The sequence below is a fragment of the Coturnix japonica genome, chromosome 1, assembly GCF_054131305.1.
Source record: "Coturnix japonica strain WE chromosome 1, WE-NBRP24, whole genome shotgun sequence".
Taxonomy (NCBI): Eukaryota; Metazoa; Chordata; class Aves; order Galliformes; family Phasianidae; genus Coturnix; species Coturnix japonica.
This window is the reverse complement of record NC_140663.1, coordinates 103,894,568-103,913,125: the sequence shown is the minus strand read 5'-3', so window position 1 is coordinate 103,913,125 and position 18,558 is coordinate 103,894,568. Positions and strand designations below refer to the sequence as shown.

General features: G+C 34.7%; 1 protein-coding gene and 1 long non-coding RNA gene across 2 annotated transcripts in view; one reads left to right on the top strand and one right to left on the bottom strand.

Annotated features, from left to right (window-relative positions):
- CFAP47 (cilia and flagella associated protein 47) overlaps positions 1-18,558 on the bottom strand; it is a 227,488-nt gene that overhangs the window by 103,195 nt on the left and 105,735 nt on the right. The window contains exons 46-49 of the mRNA XM_015884388.3: positions 13,751-13,947; positions 11,944-12,087; positions 10,267-10,440; positions 2,801-2,912 (exon numbers count right to left, since the gene is read on the bottom strand). Coding sequence (XP_015739874.2) covers positions 2,801-2,912; positions 10,267-10,440; positions 11,944-12,087; positions 13,751-13,947 — 627 coding nt within the window. The remainder of the gene's footprint in view (positions 1-2,800; positions 2,913-10,266; positions 10,441-11,943; positions 12,088-13,750; positions 13,948-18,558) is intronic.
- Positions 2,870-4,045, top strand: LOC107324415 (uncharacterized). The gene is made up of 2 exons (XR_001559481.1): positions 2,870-2,959; positions 3,959-4,045. It is a non-coding gene; the product is annotated as an uncharacterized LOC107324415 (long non-coding RNA).

Sequence of the window (18,558 nt, the reverse complement as noted above, 5' to 3'; positions counted from 1 at the left end):
TCATTTTAATACGACAAAAACATCATTAAAGAATATCAAGGTTAGAAAGTTTTATACGTACATTTTGGAGAGTTCTAAACTTGAAATCACTCTACAGTTTTATGACAGAGTCTACAACTGAATATCCAACTAGCTGTTCTCTTTCCCCGCAGGGTAAATTTCACTCTTTCTATAGATATCTTTTGAGCCTTGTTTTTATCCTCAACACTCAACATACTTCCCTCCAAACAAATTCATCAAACTGAAAAAAGTACCTTTATTTTAGGTTATTTAATGTTACCTGTAGTATTTTGCCCTTAGGAACTACTAAGATTCCTGAATCCTAATTAATTACCAATTGAATCACTCACATCCAATCTGGGATTGTCACAGTTCACATGGGCAACTGAAAATTCCTACAAGAGTCAAAAATTCTTATTTTTCACAGTTCAAACATTTCCATATATAAGAATTCTGCTTTGGGGAACAAATGTGACTTCTCACAATTGCACAATTCGAAGCAGATTGACTTCCATTCCACTTAAAACCCCAAACTAGTAAGCTCTTCCAAAATGGTGTTACCTTATATGGAACATTTGGCAGTTTATATTACACCTAACACTGGAGAGAAAAATCAGTTTCTGCCTTTCAAATCTACAACAGGGACCTTTCTTCCCCACCCCCATAAAACAGCTGAATGATTTGAGTACATTAAAAATTTCTATGATGTAACCGAAACTGCCTCTGCTCCAGGGGAAATATGAATGCGATTTTTTCAGGTAGTGATTAAAGCAACCTTTGAGCCAGGGGTTGAATGGCAGATAACTGGGCTCTATCTCTTTCACAAACTCACTTCAGCCTCCTATCATTATTTTACAGCATAAAATATACGAACTGTTCACTGAAGAAAAAGAGCATGTGTGACTACCCAGCTTTTGAGCTATTAGCTTTTCTATCAGGTTAGAGACACTAACTGTTCTCTTTCTCTGTCAGTGAACAAGTAGTACTTCCAAGTACAATGGAAACCACTGTGGCAGAAGTTAGGTATGACAGAACAGAGACGATGGCGATTTAAGTATGCCATCTCTTTCACTCAGAAGGCATGGCTTTTAACAGCTGCCATTAAACTACTTATGATAGTTTGCTTGGAATCTCTTATACTGAGGCTTTCAGGACTTATAAAGGAATCGTGGATTAGCTAAGCCATAAGTAAGAATAACCCAAATCTTTAAATCCTAAGGAAAAGACATATGTTAAATAGAGTGTACACTCAGTATTTCCTCATGAATAGTTTTGATGGTCAAAAATTCAATTGAAAGCTGACTCCAACTCAGAGAAAATGAATTTTTACTCAGGGCTACATTCTAAGCAAGAAGTTACTGAAGTTTTCCTGTGGCACTACACCAAGCTTTGTAACAAGTATTTAAAAGCACTGTCATGAAAGTAATGCCTCCTGTTTCATGCTGTTATGTAAAAGTGTTTGAGGCTAGTTGGTAGTATGGCGATCGAGGTTGAACCTTCACCCCAATATCATTACATTTTGTTGCCATGTGACAGATAGTAGCAGAGCAGCAGCATGACAGATAATATCTGACACGGAAGTGTGGATGAAGCAACAGTGTGTCACTGAATTCAGAAAAAAAAATTTCACCCACTGACATTCAATTGCACCTGCTGAACATTAATGGAGACAAAACAGTGGATGTGAGTGATCACACTGAGGCAGTGCATCTTACTTAATATTTTGTCTTTAATATATTTTAATTGATATTTCTTTTAATAATTCAGATTTAATTATTTAATCATTTTCAAGTGCTAACTAATATTTCTACAATTCCAATTTCTCGTTCTTTACATCATAATATAAGAAGCAAAATAACGAGAATGAGGCTGTACAATCATAATTGTAGAGTAGGAATTGTGGCACTTAGTTTTATAATGTGTGAGGAAAGAAATTATGGGAACAGAGGAGATCATATTTTCCTTAAAATAACAAAACAGTGCTCAGGAAACCTTGATTTGGTCTACTTCTTAACCAAAATAAATTCTAAATATTGGGCAATGACTGCTGTTTTCTCAACATCAAAAGGTAATTGTCTTGTCTTCAGGAATGCAGAATAGTTTATTATTTTGATTGTTTTAGTTTCTGATATGTAAAACATAGGTAATAATACCATCTCCATACACAGATGATTTGTGAAAATATATAGGTATCTCTGAAAGCACTATTTCCTACAGAATCATAGAATCACAAGGTTGGTTGGGACCTACAAGATCATCCAGTCAAACTGTCCTCCCATTACCGTAGCTACAGCAAACTATTAAACCACTTCTCGTAGCTCCTCATCTAGATACCTCTTGAACATTGACAGGGACAGCAACTCCACCACCTCCCTGTGCAGCCATTCCAGTGCCTGACTGTTCACTGACAGAAAAAGTTTCTCCAATCAAATTCTAGCCTCTGCCTTTAAATTATTGGCTCTAGTAGTGCTTAGAGAACTACAGCTATTCATCATTTTCTGAAAAGAGAACTTGTTGGTAATTCAAACATATGAATTCCTATTATGACAATTTCCGTGGGACCAGTTAAGGACATAAAGTTCCACATATGCTGGCATTTTTCAAGTAGTCAGTCAAAGTCACATTTTTAGTAGTAATATCTTCACAACTAAAAGTATGACCCAGATTGAAAATCAGTATCACCAGTAATTATAGTGTTACTTTCAGGAAAAAAAGGTCAAATTGAACAGAAAACACTAAATATAAACAGACGTAGTCTTTAATTCACAGGGATTTTGTATACTGGAGTTCTACATTTTACCTTGAAAGACTCCTCGTCTCCATGGAGTTACACTCACAATGTAAGGAACTATGTCACCTGGATCCACAGTATGAACTGGTGCACCACGCACTATTGAAAGATCTGAAAATACCTTGTAAATACACAAAAAGAATGAACAACCAAAAGCAAGTTACTATGGTATGAACACTATAGATAAAACCATCTATTTTACTTGCTTTGAAATGTAACATATGTTATAAAATTTGCTATTGGAAAGTCCTAGTCTTTATACATATGAAGTGAACAGCTATCGTAAGAAACAGCATCATATATATATAATCAGGTAACAGATAGAGATCGTGCCAAGTAAACTCAAGAAAGTAACTAAGACCACAGATCTACTTGAATATTATTTAAATAGTAATTACATAAATATTCCATGTATATTTTCTTTAGAAGTGCAACAGTGAACTTCAACACTTGTGATTTAAATTTTTGCAGCAAAGCAAAATCTGAATGTTGTTTTAACATCAACTGCTACATCTTAAGTGATATTAAACCATACTTTTAGACATTGTATCTTGTAAATGACATTTATGCAATATCATTTGTAACAACTATTTGAACAATTAAATTACTGGCACAATTTTCTTAGACTAAATTTTAGATTTTTTTAAACTTCAATGATTACAGAAATGTAGACTGAAAGTATTTTTAATTGTATTTCATTTCTTTATCCCCTATAGTTTTGCCACAGAAAGACTCCATGATAAGCTCCTTGTTGACCATAAATTTAAGTATGAGACACAGCAAAGCACAGTTAATAATAATCTGTCCTATTTACTTGTGCAGAAAGACAGCAAATGGACTGCATGAATGGTTCTGCTTAAATCCCCTATTCTGTTACCCTTTTCACTGGAGCAACCTGGTTTTGGTGGCAATGTTTTAAATTGATACTGCTATTTCTGCACTGAATACCTGATAAAAAGGGAGGATTTTCCAGGTATGGAGTCCTTTAAAAAGGACCATCCTCCACCATTTTGAGGATATGAAGCAGTACTGTAGCATTCTATAGTTTCCTAATACATTAAAAAACAGTATTATTTCATGCTGTTTAGGTGAATTTTAAGCAAAGCCATGGTTTAAGTCAAAATCACTCGAGTTTTTAACCAGATTATATTTCATTTATGTTAACAGCCAGACTGTCAAGTATTGAATTGGAAGACCTGAATTCTACAAAGAACTCCATTGCAGCAATAAAAGCATGGACCACTTCTTTTTTAATTCTCAGTTACCTTTTTCTTCTTTTAGTCAAAATGTTTTGTTCATATTTTCTGAAGGAAAAAACAAAAACAACAAAAAAAAAAACCTACCAAGTTTATCTTGTCTTCTCAAGGGTTTTCTTTCTATGAGGTATTTATATTAATGTAATATTTGAGTATGGCATAACAAGGACAGGAAGAAAATAAAGCTATATTTTTCAAGCAGCCATTATCAGTGAAAATCTAACATGACTATTGAAAGACATGGAAAAACTGCCAACTATAGAATTATATTTTATTTGGACTTTTCCTTATTCTATGATTCTATATTCTTTCTAAAATATTTCCTCAGTTTTGTGACAAATGTACTTAAAGAAAATATTAATATTCTAGTATGAATAAAAAGCGTGTTAAAATGCTCAGTGAGGCAGTTCTGCAAGCATTCTGTACCAGCAGAAGGAAAATTATTTCTATCTAAATATTTAAAATAAAATTATTTTAGACAATATGCTGCAGAAATTGCATCTTATAAATTAAACATCAATTTGCCAAAGAAAAACACAAATGTGAAATGATTTCCATCATTAGAAAATGGAATAAATCAGCAAGTAGTGGGAGATGAAGAAATGACATGCAGTCAGTTCAGGAAGAGAAAAGGTGGAAGTATAATTCATCACAGACTGAAGTCTGTGATGACTGTGAGGACTGGAAGACCTCTTTTGCCTTTATTGCATGCAGGCATTTGTTTATTGCTGGTGAAAATGTATAGGTAATGTTGGTGACTATGTGGAAAAAACAAGTCTTATATGTGTGAATTTTCTTTATCACATATTTTTATAGTGCTCTTTGTATCTTTTGTAGTTTCCACAGAAAGAAATAGGAAGCATTACATTCAGAGCAACCTACATATACAAAAGTATACTTCAATGCATACAAAATTTTTGTAAGAGAACAGGGTCTGCAAATAAACAATATTGCACACTACCAATTTTCTCCCCATCCCCTGCTGAAGGGACGCAAGCAGACTTCCTTAGTTCTTGTAGACAGTAGGAAGATTGGAAGAAGTGCACATCAATTTAAAGAACATGCGATCTAGATAACATCAATGATTTTCATCAATGATTCATCAGCATTTTATCTAATTAATCTAACTTAGCAACATTGTCTTTTAAATATTTACTGTTCATCTTGTAAAGCTTTCAAATATTCCTAGCCATAACCATTGGAAAATACATAAGGTGACCTAAGGGATAAGACCAGAAAAGAAAAAGTTCCTCTTTGATGTTTATCCCCACTTTCTTTTAGATCTATCATCTTCAAAAAAATAATGCCCTTTTTCTTCCAAGAGTTTATGTATAAATAAAACCCCTTTGCAAATACATATATTCTGCAATAATTATCATATTTAATAATAAATATTTCACATAAATCAGGAAATAATGTAACAAATCATAAATAAAAATTTTGAAAATATTTATTATTAAGTCCTTTAGAAAACTGTATAATTCCCAAGCTCCACCACACCATGGAATTTAACTCAAAAAAAGAAGTATAAAAGGAGTCTAATAGGCTATAAAATTATTTCTTTAATTTCTTAGCATCAGTGTAGAAGATATGAACTAAACCACACAAAAGAAAAATTATCTTGTTTAGATACAGAAGACTGTTGATGACAAAGCATTTCAGCACTACCCAGTTTTTAAAAAAATAATAATAAAAAGAAAACAGAAATTACTGAGGCAGAACTGAACTTTCATTCAAAAAAAGAGAGAGAGAGAGATGCTTTATTTGCATATGTTTTGTTAGAGAGATAGTGAGCATAATTAAGAAACAGTGAAGCTGTGCAAGCTGCCCTAATATTTATCATGTAATCTCTACAATTATTTCAGAGAAGGACTGCTGGCTTTCAGTAACTGCAAATTTCTTCAGATCCGCACAACATATGTTCCTTTCTTTTACCACCACTACAGAAAATAAGAATTGTAGAATCCCTCCATGAAACTGAAATCTAAGTTATTACTGCAGGGTTTTTTTTGGTAGTGTAGAATGTTTGCTCAGATCAACTCATCTGCAAGGATTCTATTTTCAAAGGATAGAATATTTCAGCATCTTACATGCCAAGTCATTATTTGCACAGAGAGACAAAGCATAAATTCAGCAGATTTTTAGTATTAAAAATAATAAAATTAATTTATCAATCATGTATTTTTATATTATTTTCCAAGCTGCAATATTGTTATTCAAAACAAAAATGAGCAAAAAGTCATTATGCAATATTACTGTGAATATATATTTTTCCAGTACAGAAAAACTAAACATGAACAACTTTTAAAATGTCAGCAGACATTTCAAGCCAAAGTTGGGAAAAGATGTACAAAATTTAACCAAATGTACTGAAATTCCACTATCTCACTGTGTTAGGACAGGTGTTATGTAACATCCTCGTAGGTGGCATGGACAGTGAGATCAAGTGCACCATCTGCAAGATTGCAGACGACACCAAACTGGAGAAATTGACATACTAGACAGAAAGGATGCTATCCAGAGAGACCTGAACAGGTTCAAGAGGTGGGCCCATGCCAACCTTGTGAAGTTCAACAAGGCCAAGTGGAAGGTTCTGTGTCTGGGTTGGGACTATCTCAAGCACAGATACAGAAGAAGACAGAATGGCTCAAGAGCAGCCCTGAGGAGAAGGATTTGAAAGTATCAGTTGGTGAAAGATTCAGCATGAACAATATGCACTTGTTGAGCAGAAGGCTAATAATATCCTAGGCTCAAGAGAAACATGACCAACAGGTCAAGGTAGGTGATTCTGCCCCTCTACTCTGATCTCATGAGACCCCACCTGGTGCACTGCATGCAATTTGGGAGTCCCCAACACAAGAAGGACAGAGAGTTGCTGGAGCAGATCCAGAGGAGAGCCACAACGATGATCAACAGGCTGGAGAACCTCCTCTATGAGGACAGGCTGAGAGAGCTGGGGCTACTCAGCCTGAAGAAGAGAAGGCTTTTAGGAGACCTTATAGCAGTCTCCCAGTATCCGAAAGGCAGCCCCAGGAAAGCTGGGGAGGAACTCTTTATAAGAGGATTTAGTGACAGGACAAAGGGAAATGGCTTTAATCTGGAAGAGGATAGATATAGACTAAATATTAGGAAGAAATTAATTACTGTGAAGGTGGTGAGAGACACGGGAACAGGTTGCCCAGAGAAACTGCAGATCGCCCCACCCTAGAGGCATTCAAGGCCAGGCTGGATGGGACTTTGAGCAACCTGGTCTAGACAGTTGTGTTCCTACCTACAGCAGAGGGGTTGGAACTAGATAGTCTTAAAGGTCCCTTCCAACTCAAACCATTCTATGATTCTATGAGTATATGGAAATTGTCTTTTTAATGACAGAAAACACTGCAGTTACTGAAAGTATTTTGCGTAGCATTTTGAATGTAGACTGATGGAGACACAAAACTAGCAAATTCCAAAGGCACTTATTCCATCAACAACTCTCATGATATATATCAGCAATTGCACAGACAAACAGCCCATGTATTACTGCTGCTCCAGAAATGAGTAGTGTATATGTGTTAGATACAGTAAAAGCATCTAGTATTCAGAGAGAAGAGGACTTTCTTAATGGAGTAAAAGGAACATATTTTCCCTCTCCCTTCTCCTAAATTTACCTTCCATTTTCAACACTTATGCAACAGTACTGTTGTTTAAGATCAAGTTATTAAACAACGATTACTGAGAAACAGGGCAGCATATATACTGAGTAATTAATATTATAATGAAATTATAATGCTAAAATGAGTTTTTATTAAGTTAACTGTTTAATGCATTCAGTCATCTTTTATCCATTGCCATTGCATTATATGTTTCTAGATAAATAAATAATCCTTATTTTGCATTTTCAAGAAGTTGGTTGGTCACAATTGCCTTATAAAGGAGGCTTTCCCCATTCTCCTAATAATAATAGATAATGGTGATTACATTCTGGAATAACTGATTAAATTCTAATTTAAAGATCAACTTTTTTGAATTTAAAATTAGTAAATGATCTTCAATCTATACAGTAGCACAAGATGCTACATGACAACTGCTAGAGAGTCCCGGGAAGGGTAAATATTGTTTGCCTTGTTTAGAACACAGACTCCAAACACCTGTTTTGTAATCATGCTGTTTCCAGATACCCCAGCTTACTTTCCTTCAACAGCTGTTTTGCAACAATTTCTGAGTAAAGCTGTAACATACAGAAAATATATTATTCACCCTCATTAATGCATTCAAGCATGATTATTTTGTAGCTGGCCTTGATACTTCTCTCCCAAAAGACCATCATCTAACAGAGCACACATTGAAATGGAGCCTAAAAGTTTTAATTGTGAGACACAGGCTACTTTCCCTGGAACTTCCAATTAGAAATGACTGTACTGTCAAGTGGTACTTCAGAGAGGTAAAATCAAAATAAACATATACACCCTCAAACAAACAAAATACAATAACAACAACTAATACATGCAAACCAGAGACCACTCTAAAGGTAGTCCAGCTTCATTCAGTTAGACTCAACTCACTCTAAAATATCTACAATAGTCATAAAACAGTTTAATGCTGTGTTTCTGAAAAAGACACACAGTGAATAATTTTTATGCATTCACTTCAAGTTTGATATGTGAGTGTCTCACTGGCACAGAAAACACTGAGTTCACAAAAATGGAAAAGCAGAGGGCATAGTGCTGCCAACTTTCAAAAACCTTTACTTCTTTTGGAGAAAAAAGTACAAATGTATTAGGAATATAAACTCATTCACATCTAAATAGCTAAAGTTCTTGAAAAATGTCAAAGCTGGTGATGCACAAAAGATATATTTCATACCATGCCAAAAAATAGTACCCTGAACCTCCATTTTTTTTTAATGTAAATTTAAGTTAATCAGTTTCATAATCTGAAGATTCAGAGTAAGAGGTGATCTCTAAGGTCTCTCCCAGATCAAGCCTCTCTGTGATTCTAATTGCTCCTTTAATAGTGCAAAATTGGAGACAGTAGAAAGTTTGAAAAAGGATTTCACTGTGTCATGAACTCGCATCAGATCAATAGAACACTGCCACTGATACATACATGGATAAGGTGAAGAATGCTCTCTACTAATAACTGCAAATTGAAGTAAAGTAGTAGTTTTATATACTGGCAAAAAGACAGAGAACAGAAGATCATTCATTTCACAAGTCTGCATTAGTTACCTAGTCAAATTTATCTATGAGATTACATTCTAACCTTTCTCTCCACCTTAAAAATATAAAATACAAAAGTATATGCTTATATATGAAAATAATACATAAACAGAGTATATAGTTTTCCCAAAAATTTCCCCATGTTTTTGTTGACTAACATCCAAGATTTTCTCTGCTAGAGAACCTTTTCTGCAGCTCAGAAGTAAAGTGGAAGCCATCTTTTTTCTTTTGACCTTATGTACACTCTGCCTCTGCTGACATATGACATGGTGTCCTAGACACACACACGGGGGAAAGGTAAGGAAAACTACTGATACATTTTCCTCAACTTCAGATTAAACATACTGACATATAACATATAAAACATACCAAAAAAAAAAAAAGTCTTTTTTAATGAAAAACACTAAAAAAAAAAAAAGTATTTTTTAAGTATTTATATGTTATGTTCCTCCTCTGAAAATCACAAACAGCTCAGCAAGCACCTCCTGTTCCATCTTCTCCATGACCCACTACCCTTCAACAATTCCAGTTATTTATTTCCTTCTAATTTCCTTTCCCATCAGAAAATGCACAAAGTATTCCCAGCTTCCTCCAGCATCCCTGAAACAACATTTGGCAAATGACACTAATTGCAATAATGTTTCTAGGAGCTGCAACCACTGACTGGCCAGGCCAGCAAGCTACTAGGAAAAGACAAACAGTGAGTGCATACTGCCAAACTTTCCCATAGATGGATAATAATTTTGGCAATTCCTGTAAGATTTCAACGCTTCATAAAGACTTTACAAATGCTGTATTCTCAAACCCATTTTCTGATTTGGAAACAAATGAAATTGGCCACTGGTTTCAAACTAGTGGACAAGGAATGACTAGTTAATGAACAGTGTTATTTCAGATATATTTGGATACAAACATGGATACATGAATATTAATAGCATACCAGCAATGGCAATAACATTGACTACTGTAACACATAACTTTTAGGCCTATAGATAGAAAAACAGTTGCAAAAGTTTACCTTGTATGTTAACCTCTTCTTAGTATAATTGGGCACCCACAGTAGTCGCCGAATAACTTCTTTCACTTGGCAATCTATTACAATATGATCCTGTGCCAAAGGTTTCTTACCAATTCCCTTAAGGTTAAAGATGCTTTCAATGCCAGCTGTAGTATTTTGAAGAATAAGTCTTCCCTATGATGAAGAAAGAATAAAAGTTTCAGCACAGTAAAAGTCTCATTTGGCAACCAAATGAACTGCTTCAGTGTATTATTATCAAATCCAGGCAACATGGCAAACTTACAGGAAAGATTCCAGATGAGTTTCCTACCTCTTATGTAAATTATTATGTTAAACAGAAGAAAACTGAAGAAACAAAGCTTTTCTTTTTAATTTCTCTAAATTATTAACTTTAACAAAATAATGCCTTTGTAATACTAGATTTTATACTTCTTGGCTTCTTCCTAGAAAACAAATATAATAGCCAAGAAAATATGTTCTCATCCATTCCCATTCCTCACATGAAACATAAATTTTCTCAATCATCTAATCTGCCCTTCAGCTAAAACTTCCTTAGCAATTATTGATCATCAAAAGACTCAGGGCTTTTGGATTTTAATAGTTTCAAGATATTGGATTACCAAAAGGCATTACATTCCGTAGGTAAGTCATGCAGATGGCTTACTAATCTTTCATGGAAAAAATCGCTTTTGTCTCTAGCAATCCATAGATATAAATTGCATCCTGCAGTCAAACTTTCAGCTATCATATAGGTAAAAAGAAGTATGTACATGGCTTCTTTTTAAAGGTAACTGTATGGGAACTGTTGAATCATGGCCTGAACCTCTGCTTTACCACCAGAGGTGAGCAATGAGTCAGCTGTGGGAATACAGGTGAAGGCAATTCACCTGTGTGACTGGAAGGGGTGGAACCTGGCTGCACCTCTCCTAGACTCCATTTAAGGGCTGACTGCCACAGGGGAAGGATCTCTTTCTAGAGTTTACTCCTCTTGGAGTTTTCTTGTGAGCTTACAATACTGATTTACGTTTTCCATTTGCTTTTGATTATCCTTTTTAATGTGATAATCCTACCTGCTACATGCTCTCCAAAGACCAGCCTAACTTCTCTGTATACTTGTTGATTATACAGTACATATACAGTTTTCCCCTCTTCAGTTTTAGCATTCAGAATAGTAAGTACTACAATGGCAAAAGCTACTTCTAATTATACTTCTTATTATAATGCATTTTATGATACAACAGTGTGTACTATCAACAAATTTCACCTGCGTTGTAACAAAAAATGCTCAGTACTATTAGTTCAGTATCTAGGTGGTGAAATAAAATTTAAAGTATGTCTTTAAGTTAAGATTAACACAGTGTACATTTTATGGTCAGAAGTCAAAATCTCTATGGGATTATTAGTCAATTCACTGAAAGTCTGATAACGGAATAAATAAAGGAACAAACAATAAGGGACAAAGGGGACGTCTATCTACCTTAAGTTTGGTAAAGTTATATCCTTCAGGTTTTTTCCTTCAGCCAATAGCACATCTTAATTTCTGACTAATTCACAAAACACCTTAAGCAGATGTTTAATGCTAGCAGTTGATTAAGCACTTTCATAAGTTGGAGTCTGGCATAAATTTTATTGTAAAAGCTTTCTTTTTAAATGCTTTCAAACTCATTTCCTTCTTACCATTGTTAAGCACTTAGCAATTGGCTTGAACGTGAGAGGATACAGAGCTATTTCACCTGGACCCACATTTATTGAAGGAGGGCCAGAAAAGCCCTGTCCTTCCAAAACTGCTTCAAGTTTCCAGTCCTGGCTAGACATGTTTCTCTGAAATCAAAGTAAAGACATAAATTAGATTATGCTTTTAAAGTTCTTAATACGCATTTCAGCCTTTACTCTCAGTTATAATCAAATCAGAACTTTCTTTCCTGAACCACTGGAACAGAGCACCTTTTAAATCCCTTGTTCCAGGAAAACAGTTACTAGCAATACTATCAATATCAATACTGTCAGCAAGCCTCATTAGATAAAAATTCAGGATATAGCCAATGGTTAAGATGGAATTTATAAGCAACATTAAAAACATTTACCTCTATCTTTACGGTCCTGCTTAATGCTGCCAAAATTTTTTCTTTTGCATCCGTGGAAAACACTAGCAAATCTCTTAAAAGTGTTAATGTGGAGTACTAGCAAATATTGCCTCATTTTGCCACTTACTGTATTATGGGACCAGCCTCACTTTCTAATTACTGTCTCCCAAAGGAGTATTTACAGTCCTGTGTTCTCAGAAACCGGTCTTTCAAGAGACTGATCTATTTTAAAGAATGGTTATGCTAGGTAGTATGAGACCATGTTTAAGGAACATGTTTTGTCTTGCATATAGACATATCACAAGACTGCTTAATTATGGGAGGAAGTGAGATAATAAAGTGTAATATATGTTTGTGGACTATGTAAAACCAAGAATCTGAAAAAAAGGAATTTAAAAAAAAAAATCTGAAAAGGAGAATATAAACTAAACTCAAGAGCTAATATCAGCCTTGAGAAAACACAGAAGATTGGTCTATTCTACAAAAAAAGGAAATAATCCTTTGACACAAAATGAAGATAAATGCCAGTTAGATTTGAATTTTGGAGAACTGAGACTATTCCCATTCCAATTCTGGCTTTCATCTTTGAAAGTCTCTTAAACTCAGCTAACTCAGCCTTAGAAATAAATATATACCATCAACTATGGTCATCAGAGCGAGCTAACTTCCTAGAGTGGCATGAGATCTGCAACGCCACACATCTAGGCTTGTATTAATATATAAGACCACAGTTACTTAGTTGTTAACAGGTAAATTTCATTGTAGTTGAGCGCTAATGCCTGTTTGGAAATTGGAGATTCATACAGTGCCTTGGTTTTTCCAAATACTTCTATCTTTGTGATTTCCAGTTCTCTAATAATAACAATTACAATATCTGTGGTAAAAAGCATGAAAGTAAGAAAGTAATTTATATCAGTATCCTCATGGTGAAGACAAAATGTGAGAAAAGGAAGACATTTTTCTTCTCATGCATTTTTTCCTCCAACATCAGGAACAACTTTATCCTTTAAAAAACAAGCCTGAATAGTTCTAAAACTAGCAGGTCATCAGCCTTTGAACACTCCTTGAAATCTGGCAGTTTGGAGACATGACCATTGCCCTGGAGAGTCTGTTCCAGGGCCCAACCATCCTCTGTTGAATAAAATTTTCCTAACACCCAGCCCGACCCTCCCTTAATGCATCCTCAAAGTTTCACTTGGTAGCTTTGCCCTAAGAAACTGTCAGATTTTCACAATAAGCTCTATATTATGTCCAATATGGACTTCAATTAATAATACTCAAAGTCAATATATACATGCTTTTGTGGATTTTGCAATATTGAATTTTAACTGTATTGATCAAGAATTCACTTTTTAAGCTCCTGAATCTTAATTTAGTTTGTGGCAGTAAAGTGAACTTACTATTGGAATGTTCTGAATCACTTCCTGGTAAGCTGGAGTTAGGAATTCAATCTCTGCTTCCACACCATCTGCAGTCACTATGCATTTGAGCACATAAACACGAAAATCCCATGAGGACTTCAGGAGAATCTGACACGGGTAGCAACCAACACCCGGAGGAATGAATTTAATAGGAAGCTCAACTGCATCAGATCTACCTAAAAACAAACAAAACAATAAAGTGTAATGTTATAAAACATGTATTTTACACACAGGATTTGGGAAGGGTTCCAGCAAATGGTAGAAGATTCCCCCTAGTAGTACATACAATAATTTGAAATGAACAATGGGATTTTATAAATATCGTCATGTAAGCATATCCAGAACTTGCATTTTCCTCAAATAAAGGTATATTTAAACATTCAAACACCATTTTCTATTTTCTTTACCTGTCCACAAGGCTTTTGTAAATATTTATTAAAGCTAACAGATTTTGTAGAAAAGTTTATTGCATGAAAACTTTTGTAGATACCAAGAAAGAATACCAGATACTACTGAATACTTGAATCAACAATTGCCAGGAGAGATACTGGAGAGAAACAGACCTTATTTGGTAGCCTCAACAGTAATGGGAATCCTGCTAAGTTTAGTTGTTCTTACGAGAGCTTCCTATTAGACATTTCCTACGCTCAGTTTTGGATTGAAAGTCTGGGTTTCCAAAAACTGACGAGTGTCCAAGTTATCAGTTAGTAACAACTTCACTGTTTTATATTTAACAAAGATCATTTATTTTCAGCATTTTCCAGATTAAAAAAAAAAAAAAAAAAACCAAAAAAAAAACCCAAATGCCAAAAGCCCTTGTTGGAAAAGATAATGTCTGAGAGAATGTAACGACACAATGGAACCTCACAGATAAAACTCTATAAACAATTCATTTCTCCATGCAGGAGAACACCTGACAAATCCTTGTGGTTTTCTTTAGTCCTTTATTATGGCTTATTTTCTGATGTTATATAAGATAACTGTACATGATCTTCAAAGACAACCACTGAATTTTGAAAGCGCAATCTATCTTCATTTGCAATGCTGCTCGTTTCCTTTCATGAAGTAGTTTTCCTCATAAATTCAGTTCTCCCTCCCTGCAATGAAGAGCAAACTGAAGCTTTCTACTTGCCTCGTGTCTTCTGTACTTCAGTTTTTTTACACAAGAATAGCAGAATTTCAAGAGACGAATCATACTGAATGATGTTATTAATCTTTTCACATTACTTGGCTATCAAAAAGATTAAAAATTGCACCACAGGTTTAACCCTCTATGAAATAAATTAGTTTGTTCTCTTTTAAAGACAAGATTAATGATCTGGTAATTTTTGAATTATTACCTTTAATTCCACCTTGTCACCAAACTATTATCCCCACTGGCTATCTTCCAGTGAAGCTGACCTGAGACTGCCAGTTATGCAAAAAGTACAAGTGTCCATTCTTGAGTTCATGTAGAATTTCCTTCTACAAGAATTATTTTAGGACATCGAAACAAAATGCATACTTCAAATTTCAAATGCCCTTTTCAAATATGCGCATTTCAAGATAAAGTGAAATGGAAACATATCTAAAGAAAAGTAACACAGTGTATTGGAAGCTGCAAAATACTTCTTCGTTACATTCTCTGTGCACTAAATGGAAATTTTTATTACTATCAGGGGTCTCCTTAGCTCTGTTGAACTGAACTTTGTCTTTCATTGAAGTTTCAACAGTAATGCCTGCTATTGAAAAATTAAAAAACAATCATTCTGTTCCACATTTTAATATTTAATTTGTTGTTACTTTTGTCAAAATATTTGTTTTTTGTTCATAAAAAATAACATTGAATAATAAGTTACTTGATTCCTTGAAATGATCAATGAAATGGAAAGTCCTTTGATCATGTTTATTTAACAAAGCAAGCATCTTGTGCAATGAGACAGGGTTTCCAAAGTGAGACAATCTCTGCATCAAAGTGATTACAGAAACCACATGTCTATGATTTATAAATGAAGGTGTTTTCTTTCCTGGGGGGAAAAAAAATCATGCAAATTTTAAATGTCATCAAGTAAACTGGACTTAAAAGTCTTAACACATTTTCCTCTTACTCGGTCCTGTAAAATACACTGCTAAAATTAATTAGGAACTATGTAGTTCAAAGATTTAAGTAATCCACAGGATCACAATTGGACTAATAAATTCTGAGGCTAAAGTAGAAACAATAAGCAAAGGCCAGCAGCACTTGCCTCATTTCAGTGTAAGAGGAAGCAGAGCCTGTATCCATAGAATTGAACTGAAGCAGTCACTCCTCTGACAATGAAAGGGAAGCATTTCTCTGACAGTGAAAAATCAAGCCAACAATACAAGTTTCTGGTACATTTTCCCTCTCAAAAGAAGATATTTATTTTTTTATGGGGACAGATTTCACATGAAATAGCCAAATAGCTCTTGAACCACAAGCTTTGGACTCTCTTACTCTTCTGAGTGTCCTACTTAATTTCCTGCAGTCATGGAGCCTTCATTCTCAGTTTGAGCTCCAATCTTAGGTTCTCTTACTTCAGCTGGTGAAGCAGAGCACTCTTCCCATAGCTGTCTTTTGTCTGACAATGAAGAAATGTTGAGAAGGAGCAACAGCTTGAACATTCTTGTGCTGAGAAGGGCAGGGAAGATTCACCATCTATGTAATGGTCAATTGAGCTACATGCAATGGACTTCTAAAAAGATAATACAGATCATGAGAAGTTTATTTTTATAGACTTGTGCTAGACAAATGCCCATAGGAAACATTTACTTGATTATGAATTGGACTTGAATTTGAATATGGAACAGATGTCAAAACAGAGTCACTTACAAAAATAGAACTTTGGGCACGTAACATGACCACGCATTCTAGAAAAACTAATTTACAGCACGTAGGTGTTGGTCTTGTTCTTTGACAACTGCCTGGCATCTTATGCCATTTACTTGGTACAAAAGACAATCTAATAACCATCTGGAATAAGTAACACCTGTGTCTTCTGGCTATAGCTCATTTTATGTCTGCCTGGCCTGAACTCAAAGTTAACCTTCTGTGTTAGCCAAAGAACAGTTCAAAGAAAAATAATGACGCTTCTTATGGACATTGAGGAAAAACATATGCTACAGTTTAGTAAAAACAGTATTCTGTGGATTTATTCGCATTTAATCCTATCACAAACTGTGGGAGGAGGGACAAAAAAAGAAGAGAAATACTATTCTTTCATATCACATCAGTTGGAATAGTTTCTGAAGGTAGGAAACTGCATGCCTTCAGCAGTTAAAGAACTACCTGTATCACGGATTAGCTTTCATTGAGCAATATCTGTTCTAAAAGTAAAAGCTCTATTTTACAATAAACTTAAGTCAGCCTCTGACACTGTGCATGTCACAAGGAATTGGCTACATTAACTTTAAGACTGAATTTGCAAGTATTGACTCTTGTAAGGTTGAATAACCAATATATAATATTGAAGAGACTACACTCTTTTGACATTTACTTATGTATCAGGTCATCTGACCTGATCAGGTCTACCCAGTAGCCTTGAAAAAGCAATCACTCTTCTATGTATTTTAATTAATACTTACACGCTCTGAAATTTGATTTCGGAATGAAATCAATGATCTCTAGAGGTCCCTTCCAACCCCTACAATTCTGTGATTCTGTGAAATTTTTGCTATCATTGTGTATACTCATTTGCTGTTATTTTCTTAGCTTCATCTAAACACGTGGGATGAAGAATATCCAAGAAGCCCACTGACTATTGATTCTTTTTCCCACATAAATGCAGTACATTTTTATAGATGTAATCAAACAGTTAAATACACACAATCAATAACAAAGTCAAGATAATGTTGGAAAAACAAAATAAATTTTCTTAATTGATTTAAAAATTGAAAATATCACTGCCAACAACCATTGACACTGCCATTTGCTAAATCTTATCACAAATATTCAGCAGTCACGCTCACGTATCAAATTCAGAATTGGCAAGTGACACCACAATGAAGTAAAACAAAGATTCTTGTGTTGGGTTTTGTGTTTGTTTGCTCATTAGTTTTTTAATGAACATTGCCCCTTTACATTTGTCAAGAATACTTGTGAAAGGTATAGAAAAAAGCAGGCTGCACAGTAAACTATGTCAATAGGCAACTGGAATCCATCCAAAAAGTTTCCTTCATATATCTTAAGAAAGAAAGTAAAGCTAATGTGTTTTCTTAAATCATCTAATAGTCTTCTCTGAGGTCTAGTGGTGATGAGAAATGGGCACAGAACAAGAGATTTATTACTGTCTTTAGAGAAGCAGCGCTTTCTATGTCTCACAAAAGTAACAGTGACTGCAAAGACAAAGATAAGCCCTGACACTGACAATCACGTAAGAATTTGTTAGAGCTCAGTGGTAAAAACCTTAATCATGTATCAGCATCCTCAGCCCTAAAGGATTCATTTGTCAAGTGAGAGTGAAGCCTTCCCTTTCTATCCACAAATTCTTCTCCTAGGCAGATTCTGGGTTTCACTGAATCTTTTGGAGGACAGTACTAAATTCTGAACATGGATCAAGGCGGAGGATGCCTCTGTTACATTTTCTGAGGACTAATAACTTTCTTCACCGCAGCATTAAGCTTATTCAAACACCAGCATAAGAAAAAGGATTTCCATGTGTTTCACAATACATTAAAAACACTAGCAAATACAATTGTTCTCCATTGAATACACTGCTGCAGGTATTAAACAAAAAAGAAAATCATCCAGTTTAATATTTTATACTTTCTTCTAGAAGCCCAAAACAACT